Source organism: Dermacentor albipictus, chromosome 2, assembly GCF_038994185.2.
Source record: "Dermacentor albipictus isolate Rhodes 1998 colony chromosome 2, USDA_Dalb.pri_finalv2, whole genome shotgun sequence".
Classification (NCBI taxonomy): Eukaryota; Metazoa; Arthropoda; class Arachnida; order Ixodida; family Ixodidae; genus Dermacentor; species Dermacentor albipictus.
In genome coordinates, this window is record NC_091822.1 from 10,442,929 (window position 1) to 10,453,699 (window position 10,771).

General features: G+C 49.6%; 1 protein-coding gene across 1 annotated transcript; it reads left to right on the forward strand.

The window, feature by feature from the left end:
• The first annotated feature begins 3,200 nt into the window (after positions 1 to 3,200).
• LOC139055870 (alpha-(1,3)-fucosyltransferase C-like) lies at positions 3,201 to 5,440 on the forward strand. The gene is made up of 2 exons (XM_070533450.1): positions 3,201 to 3,390; positions 3,774 to 5,440. Exon 2 carries the CDS (start codon positions 3,781 to 3,783, stop codon positions 5,275 to 5,277), a length of 1,497 nt encoding a protein of 498 aa, XP_070389551.1. The 5' UTR covers positions 3,201 to 3,390; positions 3,774 to 3,780; the 3' UTR covers positions 5,278 to 5,440.
• Positions 5,441 to 10,771: the final 5,331 nt, after the last annotated feature.

Consider the following 10,771-nt stretch of genomic DNA (forward strand, 5'->3'; position numbering starts at 1 on the left):
AGCATCCGGGAGAAACCGAGGTGCCCAGCGGTCAGATCGTCATGTAGGGCGTGCAGTACTTCTGGACGTAGCGCCGACGGAACTACAAGAAGGTATTTGACGCGGACTGGTGAGAAGTTCTTCTTCACGAGTAGGTTGTTTTGAAGCGGCTTCTTGCAAGCGTTTACAAGCGTCGTACGAAAAGAGCGAGCCCAAGCACTACTAGAAACCAGAGTGCAGCTGCCAAGCGAGACGATCGCGATCTTCACGGAGGAGATGGCCCGTCTTTTCCGGCATGCCGACCCAGAAATGCCAGAGGAGAAAAAAGTCCGCTTCCTCATGCGGGGTGTCAAGCAAGAACTTTTCGCAGGACTTATCCGTAACCCGCCGTAGACCGTAGCTGAGTTTTCTGCAGAGGCATCGACGATCGAGAAAACTCTGGAGATGCGCACCCAGCACCTCCACCAGATGTCACGTGGTCGTGACGTCAAAGAACACAGTAGCAATACTGTGAAAGGCAAAAACTAGCTTTTATTGGGTGAACCTGTGCCCACAAAACACGCTACACTTAAAGCACAACGAGAGCGGCGAACACAGTCGGCGATCGTCGTAAATCTGATCAGCGGGTCAAGCGCGTCTGCTTTTATACAGCAGTCGTCGAATGTTCGAGACTAAACGTTGGGATCCGCGTGCCTTCTACAAAGTTCTACATCATTCGCGTCAAGCGATGATATCAGATAACACAAGGTTCGGTGACAACAGACAGCGGATAAAAGCATCGACAACTTTCCAGAAACTTCGGATAAATGCAGGGGGGTCCCGCGCTGTGCAATAACATTTGCTATAGGCGGCAAAACGTGTCGCCCGTGTCAGTATTTTCGCGAAATGTGACAAAAAAGCGAACTTTCTCGCGCGCGTTCTTTTGGACGGATGGGGCTAATTTCTCCAGAAACGCACAATTTAATCTTCACAACGCCACTACTGGAGTGATAGGAATCCCCACTGGCTAGCAAAAACACGACACCAAGTGGTGGTTTAAAGTGCGGTGCGGTCTTTTGATGGCAACATCATCGGGCCCACCTTTCTTGAAAACATTGAAAACACACTAACGACACAGCGCTACGTCAAAGTAATCCGCGAGGGCCCCGTGAATGACGGCCGTTGCGACGTTTCACTTGCGCACCTTCGGAACATTCGGTTTCAACACCATGTTGCTCCTGCGCATAGTAGTAGTCAATCTTGTTTTTTTTTCTGGACAGTGTATTGGCCGGCACGGACCTGTACCCTGGCCTGCAAGGATGCCGGACATGACATCGCTGGACTTCTTCTTGTGGGGATGCGTAAAAGATCGCGTGTAAGCAGTGAAACTACCGCACCGGATGCCCCAAAGGCAAAAATAAGCAGTCTGCCACGAGATTCCAACGTCGTTAGTTAAAGCTGCAACAGCACAAGTTTTGGAATGAGGTAAGTACTGTGTTGCTTCAGACGGTCACCTGTTTGAGCACGTCCTATTCGTGACAATTGAAAATAACTTCTCCGGACTAGTGTAAAACGTTTAACTGTGTAACGCAGCTTCCTGATGTCGCCCTATCCTTACATTAAAAAAAAGCTCGCGACAAAGAAGAAATAGGTAAAAAACTGCATTGTTTTGACTCTTTTTCCGGAGTTCAACACATAGAAAGGGAAAGTGGCTTAGCCAGTTGCACCTTCGGATGTTTCCTTGTGGGCGACTGAGACACCTCACGTGCGTTTCGCTTATTTTTTATTGGAATAAACTGCTGAGTAGCTCTTTTGTGTTTTTCCGAGAGCTGCCCTTTTTATCTTTACGTGCTCTTTCGCTCACAGTTTTTTTTACATTCGTAGAATTTCTTCTGTAGCTTTGTGTCATGATGCGCGAAGCTTAAAGCTATCCAGATTGTTTCGTGATCGAGCACAGCATTGTTGCGCCCGTAGATGGTGACGCTTATCGCACCACGCTAGCTAGGTCGTGGAACTTCTCTAGCCGTCCTACATGACAAGCCTTATACAATGCGGCGATAAACGAATGCAGCCGTATATGTTTCAAAGATTGCTTGGAGGCGCTCGAGTAGCGGCGCGCAAGCGCGCATCTATTTTATATGTAATAATAATATTTGGGATTTTACGTGCCAAAACCACTTTCTGATTATGAGGCACGCCGTAGTGGAGGACTCCGGAAATTTTGACCACCTGGGGTTCTTTAACGTGCACCTAAATCTAAGCACACGGGTGTTTTCGCATTTCGCCCCCATCGAAATGCGGCCGCCGTGGCCGGGATTCGATCCCGCGACCTCGTGCTCAGCAGCCCAACACCATAGCCACTGAGCAACCACGGCGGGTTATTTTATATGTCGCGTATTTCGCGGGCTTTAACTTTTTCTTGGAAAAAACAACCAGGCACACTTCAGCACGAAATAAATGCTTGATACGGAGGTTATTTAAGGTGCCCTAATACTTTGTAATTGACATTTTCGCGATTCAAGCAACAATTAAAAAGTTCATAAATTCAAACCAATTAAGTAATACTTAGCGATCCAAAAAAGCACTGGCTAAAAGTACACACGACTACGGCTAGCATGCAGTCGGTGCGATTTCTCTAGAGCTCTGTTTTTTTTTATTTTAATCTTGGTCCAGTTAATTGGGACACCCGGTATATATGAAGCATGTAGTTCGGAGCCGGTGTTCGAAGTTGAAAGTGTAGGCGCACGTAAAAAAGCAAGGCAGACGTGCGCGTGAACTTCGTTCTATATATATATACAAGAGCTGAAAGAGAAGGGAAACCGAGAAGCTCGACTGTGTCTTTCTTGGCCATGCCAACCAGCTATTGGCGATCACCGTCGCGTGTGTTACAATGCGTAGCACGGGTGTACATGTAGGCGCGCCTGCGGCCTTTGTGGCAAAGAGCGTAAGGGAATGAAATGGGCTAGTTTACAGCATTTGATGAACCGTTTCGCGATATCTTTGCGCAACATTGATTCTAAGACATGCGTTGAATCTGTACAATGTTTTTCTTCGCCTTTCGATTTGTTTCGTTACGATATAAATCACGTGCTGTATGTGCTGTACGCGGAACAGGCACCAACCACCACCAACGCGCAGCAAAATCTGTTGTTTCCTAACTGATGAAGCATGCGTTTCTGCCAAGGACACAGAAAGCTCACATGAATCAGCACAAAAACACGTCGCTTTCGGTATAAAGGTGTCGCTGCACCGGGCTGGCATTTCACTCCGGCAGCTGGCGCTTCCATCAGCGCCTACCTTCGCAGACTTTCCGATAACATTCTGAAGCGGAGCCCAAACATTGCATTCGTGCCAGAAGGCAGTACACGGTCACCGAGGTCAAGTTTCCTGCTCCATCGCGTTTACAGCACACGGCAGCTCTTCTGTATCTGGGTAGGGTCACTTCTTTTGCAGTTTAAGCAATTCATCCTAACTTCACAAGGTACATTGTGCCCTTCTAAATGTCGCGTTAAGATATTACGCCCACTGCATCATTGCTGCTGATGATGTTTCGCGCTTTCTGGCGCCAGATTGCTCCACGCAATTTATTTGCGCATGCTTGAAGGCTCGAGGTCCGTTTCAGTTAAATCGGTTTGTCCCGTGGACGCCACCTTTGTCAACATCACTTAGCCGCCCATTTTCGCGCAGCCACGGCGCAAATGCTTCATTGCTTCTCTTAACCTTTCTTTCCTTCATTGTCGGCTCTGGTTTTGCGATTAGTTTTCTGCGCTTCACGGCTACTATAACGGAGCTCGTTGACGGTGTACTCCTTGCAGATTTTCCATGGCCAAGGAACCGAACCACCCTGCTGAAATCCCCTTGCTGGAGCCACACTTTCCGCAGGCACATCAAGGCGCAGTGGCACATCAAGAGCTTGCAGAGAACGACCAGCCTTCGAGCAGTTTTTGCCGTGAGAAGGATAAAGTCTGCTGTAGGGTGTCTGTCGCACTCATTTCATCTTTGATAATCGTATTAACAATTTGCGGTGCCTACAACTGGTTTACTTGCGACAGTAGTCAGCCAGCACGTCCTCCGTCATCACTGACTAAAGAAATGTCGCCATGGCTCCGATGGGATTATCGAGACGGGGACGTGCGCGTTCCCCGCATCCTGATTTGGACGGACCCACCTTCAGAGATTTCCGAGGCTCCCAGCATTGGCGCAGCCCCTGGCCTAGGGGCGTCGGACTCCGCACCTCAATACTCGTACAGGACCTCGTGCCATTTCATCACCAACTACCCCTATGACGTTCCGGAGCAGTGCGCCGTTACTAACGACCGGCGCCTTCTCATGGAAAGCGACCTGATTGTTTTCCATGCCGACCGCGTGAACGCCAGTGACTTCCCCAAAAAACGCTCCACTGGCCAGTTGTGGATTTTCTTGGCGCGCACTCACCCGATAGCACCGACCTTTGTTGGTGACATTGGTCTTCTGGGCGCACTCTCCCACGTCAGAGTGAATGTTTCACCCTCAGCGCTGCCGATGCAGTTGGCGCAAGCTTTTAACTGGACCATGTCCCGACGAGAGGATGCCACTGTACCCATTGTTCACAAGAATATTGGCCCTGGCTTCCTATCCAGCGGTAATTTGTCAATATCAAGCGCCAACCCCAGTGGCTGGTCACCTACGCCCACAAGGCGGCACACAGCCTGGATCGCCTCTGATTGTGAACGGCAAAGATTCCGAGAAGAACAGGAGAAGCTACGTTCTCTTAACGATGGCCTGCACTACCTAAACGATGTGCCCATACGCCTGCAGGTACTGTCCAACTGTGGTGCAGGTCAGTGCAACTCACTGGCCGACTGCGTAGCGCAGGTCGCCAAGAACTTCAAGTTCATCGTAGTGGCCGCGATGCCGGCCTGCTTCCAGAGCGTCCACGAACTCGTCTACGAGGCGTTCGAGCACGACCTTGTTCCGATCGTGCTTGCGTCGTCCAACATCACGCTCAACGTGCCACCTAAGTCGGTGGTAAACGCGGCGGACTGGCTGGGGCCCGGCCGTTTGCACGCGCACCTGCGGACCCTCCTGGACCATCCAGCCGAGTATGAGAGCTATTTCGCCTGGAAACGAAGCTTCACAGTGTCCACACTCGAGGACGAGCTGTGCTCACTGTGCCAAGCTTTCCAGAAGGGAAATTTAACCGTGGGTCCAACAAGACTGGACGTCCGGGAGTGGTGGGAGCTTCGCGCCAGGTGCCGTGTCGAACCCCTGTTCGGCGTCGATGCTCTCACGGTCGTTTCAGACTTTCCTACTTTGGCGAACGTGTCCCCAAAGCGATAGCACACGCGATTAGTCTTACACGTGTCCTGAAATAACCTGAGGACATGGCGAGTATTTCAAGAGCCGGTGTGTAAACGGGTCTTCGAACACGTCGCTCGGCCTTATTTGATTTGTCGTTATTGCTCTTCTCTATAGCCGAATAAACGATTTCTGCATATCGCTCCTTATGTGTTCTGTCCGTCAATGTGTTGAGCCAGTGTGTTCTTGCATAAAGCGTGCTAATTTACCGCACGTAGTGATAGTCTTTCGCACTTATACATCGCCGAACCACCACATGAACGAACAGTTTGTTCCCGATGACGGGAAGTACAGCGCATGCCTCAAAAACAAAGCTCGGCTAATGGCGCTAGTTGCATGTGCAGGAAGCAAACCATTCTGACAAGAGCTGCTTCATCAATAAATAGTTCCTGCAAGCGCTAAAAGCTCCCCTAGCGTCAGCCGTTAAAAGCCGTGCACTTTCACCGGAGTCATCGATGAGGCAGTGGTCAAATCTGTACCTAACGGCAACCGCAGATAGCTTTTCTGCATGCTTTGAAGCACGTGATACCAATGGTAGCGCACGGTGGTACAGCAAAGCCCTGCACGGGTCCTTTCCCCAGACACGCCTCGAGCCCGAAAGTGCTATGCGGTGGCTCGCCCGAGCCCCACTCCGTAGTTTCGAACCTGATTCGTTCCCAGCCTGTGTCCGAAAGATTTGGGCCCGGCCCAGCTCGGTTATTGTGAAGATACCATCCACCGCACAAGACATTTTCTAGAGATAGTTTTAACTGTGTCAGGACTTGGTCTGGCGTTATTGCTGATAAATGGGAAAAAAATTATGCATTGAACCCATTATACTCATCCGTTACCGTGCAATATGAAAGCATGTGCTACATTTGCCAAATAGTTTCGCCGTCCTCCAACGCACCCGGTGTTGGGGGTCACGTGATCAAAACATAGCTGGAGCAGGAAGGGGGGCAAAACATGGTGTATGAATACATGGGGGCATAGTGAGCGGGCGCTAGGGGGAGGGAGAAAGAGGTAAGCGGTTTCTCCTCCTCGGAAGTAGCACAGGCTGTTCATCACTGTCCGCGCGGCTGAGCACACTATGTAGATCCTGTGCCAACACTGAATCACATAATATGAGACTGCGAGGAGGAGAAGCTCCAGCCTAAAATGAAGACTTGTCACCTCACCCGAAGCCTAGGGGATGCTGCTGCGCCGTTCTAGCCTGGACATCCAACTCCAGGCCATACGAACTGAAAACGTCGCCATCAAACGTACATTGACGGCCATCTGATCCACCTCAAGAAACCACGCCTAATCCCCCCCCCCTCCATAAAGCTGACAAAATAGTGTTCCCTACCTATAGCAGACAGTTTTGAAGTCACCAATAGCATACCCGGCCTATTATAGGCCTCGTAGGGACCCAGATTTATTATGGGCCTGCCCGGGTCCGACGCGAGTCCGAAGCTCCTTGGCCCGAGCCGCAATAGGTATAGCTTACCCGACACGATGCTGGCCCACGGGCCGGCCCGGGTCCGTGCAGTGCTCTAAGGTGCAGTTCATCCACCGCTCGTGTGCCCCGTTTACTTTATGTGTCGCCCGTACTTACATGTCAATTTCGAGTTTGTGAGGTCTGCAGCTTTCGCAACTACACGGACGTTAATTTCTTCCGCAGCAGGTTGCCTTTCCGAGTTGTGCTCTATTGCTTCTCCGCCCGCGTTACTTCAGAATTAATCGGGGCAGGGAATCACTACGAGTTGTTGGTGTTCATATTTTAGCGCCATTCTACTGGAAATTAACCACCGTTGTAACATGTCGATGGGGTGTAAATGCAAAAACGCCCTTGTAGCGAGAATTTCATGCACGTTCAATCAGTCCGCAGTTCGCCACTACGGCGTGCCTCATAATCAAATCGTGGTTTTGACACGTAAAACCCAAGAATTCAATTCAAATTCAACTGAATGCCGCTAAGAATCTAAAGCAAAAATAAACAGTTGGCTTCAGGTTAACAGCGCTTAGTGTGCATATTGCTCAGACTTTATCGGGAAAGCATCAGCACGAAAGTCGTTCACAGTGTTGAGATGTCACCTACAGGAGCCCCCAACGCCACCTTTAATTTGTACGTCGAAGTCCGTGCAAGTAAAAGAAAAAAAAACTGTTGAAAATGAGTTTGCACGTTAAGAGTGGCAGTGCTTTAAAAGTGAAACGTCGTCAAATACGGGCCTAGCTTATCGTACTGAGAAACGGGCAGCCGCATTCTTCATAACTCGGCCGCTTTCGGAGCCCCTCTTCGGCACTCACCAAAGGCGAACCCCTGAATTTTAACGTGCACAAAGGCCCAACTACTGGTATGTGTCGGCATGCTTCGGCAGACGCCAACAAGCGAACGCGTCGATTCGCGTCGGTTGAAGGAAAAGGGCACGCAAACACTGGACAGCAGCTCTGACGCGCGCCGACGTTCGCTCCTCGGCTGCGGTGCTGCACTATTCGGTCTTCAACCGTCCAAGTCCGACCTAAAACAGACTGCTGTAAACTAAGCTTGAAACAATAAGTTATTGATTTGCATGCTCTTTGAGATATAAAAAACACTTTTGATTAATCAATGTACGCCCAGCGCAACAGCGTTTTAACTTTGAAGTAGCAACAGTGCCCAAAATATCGACGACAGCACTCGAGCTCGCGCGTTGTCTGTCCACACGGTCGCTTTGCAAACACCTGCACGACGGTGCCATATATCAAAAGCTGTTGTACGATTTCATATTTAGTAACTCATTGCGCAGCCAACTATGTAATAATTAGCCGTGCAAACTATCACTGAAATATCCGTGTTACAAATGTCACATTGTAGTGGCGGTGAAAAATGATGCAGATTCAGAACTGGCAGTTACAAATTAACTCTTTATTAGGCGAACTTGTGCCCAGCAAAAGCAACACTCAGTAGCACCGATAGCGGCGGGCAAAATCAGTGACAGTCGAAGATCTCATCCACGGGTCAAGCGCGTCGGCTTTCATATATCAGTCATCGAAAATTCCAGCTTATTCGCTGGTGCCCGAGCGCCTTCCAGAAGCTACTACAGAATTGGTGTTACGTATGTAATCACATTATACAAAGTTCTTCGACAACCGTCAGAGCCATGGATAACATTCGCGGAACTTTCGATACGTGCAGACGCGTTCTGCACCGAAAGATAAAGTTTAACATTAGTTACCCGGTGAAATACGGTCACTGGATAGAGAGAAAAATTTGTCCGTGTCAACATAGTTATGCTCAGGGGTGCATAAAAAAACGTGAAATAATGGGCTTTGAGACAATCAGCAAAAACAATTGAAGCACCTGTAGCACTCACAAAACACATGACAACCACTCCACTGTGAAGATGGAATTGCAGCGAAAGCTGACGGCATTCAAAGCGCTCAAACGAAAACCAAAGTGCTTTCCCTGCCATTCCAGCTTCACAGAGTGTAATGGCTGACATTTTCTGCGTTGCGAGTCCGGCGTCGTTGCTGGTTCCAAGGTGCCCGGGCTCGCGATTAACGTTTTCGTTCAGCACCACGGAAACGTATTTCGTCGGTGGCTGTTTCGCACCGGCGCCGTTTACATTTTCGTTACTGTTCCCTCCGGCGCTCCTCCCTACGCATGTTGTTCGGGTGTACGAACTATATGGGTCCGCCCTATTGGTAACGCAGCTGCTTTAGCACCAATACCTCTACTGCTTCTATACGGCGATAACCTTGACGTCATGCTATATAGTGTTCACGGCAAGCGTTCTAATTTGCTCCGCATTTTGACACCTGCGACACCGCACTGTACCCGTATGGGTTTGTTAGAAATCGCCAAGTCCATTTCTGTTACCGGACGCCGAAAAACGCTACGGTAGGTTAGTCATGTACTAGTTTCTCTGTTGAACTTCTAGAGTAGCTAAAATTCACGTAATTGTAGCTTGTCTCCTTCAGAGTCTTGATTCGGTCAAATCTCGTCCATGGAACACGTCCTTTATTATTCTAGGTTGTTTCGAAACATCAACACCACATCAGAAGCCCTTCACATTGCTAGAAACATTTTCACTTGATGAAGGCAATGCTCTATTGTAACTGGTTTCAACAGGTGAGGTCTGTCTTTCTTGACTCATGAAATGGCATACCGTCAGATAATACAAGCTTGAGAATCGGAGTGTTCGAATAGTTGTCTTTCGTTGCCCTTTGCCAAATCGTCCAATTTAGCACTTATTCAAATGTATGGGGAAAGCTCATTTGCATAATATGAGAAATATATCTTGACACATGTACTTACATCTTTATTTTTATCGTGTGACCAGGTTTCACCGCCTAACAAATGTTATCCCACAGCGCAGGGCGCGCCCGGATGTATAGGAGAGTTTCTGGAATGTTATCGATGGTTCCATCCGCTACCTGTAACCAAACCTTGTGTATTCTCATTGCATGTGTGCGCGACGCGAATAATCTAGAACTTTGTGGGAGGCCCGTGGGTCCCAGCGATCACTCTGGAACATTCGATGACTGATGAATAAAAGCCGACGCGCTTGACCCGCTGATCAGATTTTCGATGAATGGCGAGTGCGTTCGCCACTATCGTTATTTTTTGAGGGTAGCCTGCTTTTGAGGGCACAAGTTCGCACAATAAAGGGCTAGTTTCGTTAGTGACAGCTTTGCTGCCTTCTTCACCGTCACTGCTACGTGACTCCTAATAGAGGTGCTTTACGTTCATGTACCGGCCGCCCCGGCAAAGCCGTAATCCAAGCCCGGACCACTAAGACATCACCAACGTCTTGCCGGAACGTCCAGCTAGCTGCCGGCTACAGTAGCTGCCCCCGGAACACGTACTTTTACCAGAAACGACCAAGAAGATCTTCCAAGAAGGTCGTCCAGAGACGACCAAGAAGACAGCCCCAATGTCAGCCGCAGCGGACCCAATATTTCTGCAGCAGCCCAGAGAGCCACCGACGTTCCGCAGTTCCACATTTGAGGACCCGGAAATTTGGCTGGAGACGTATGAGATGGTCGCTACGTTTAACAGATGCAACAACAACGACAAGCTGCGACATGTCTACTTCGCAATGGAAGATGTGGCCAGGACGCGGCTCGAGAATCGAGAAGCCACCTTAACGACGTGGGACCTGTTCCGAACCGGCTTTCTGCAAACATTCACAACCATCGTGGGTTAAGAGCGCGCTCAAGCACTACTGGAAACCCGATTACAGCTTCCCAATGCGACCATAGCGATCTTCACGGAGGAGATGGCCTGTCTTTTCCGGCACGCCGACCCGGAAATGTCGGAGGAGAAAAAAGACCGCTTCCTGATGCGGGGCGTTAAGCAAGAACTTTTCGCCGGACTGATTCGCAGCCCGCCGAAGACCGTAGCTGAGTTTTCTGCAGAAGCACCGACGATAGAGAAATGTCTGGAAATGCGCACCCCACAATATAGCCGTCATGTGCTCACGCCGCAGTGCGACATCCAAGGACTTGGTTCCGACGACCTTCAAGAGACCAT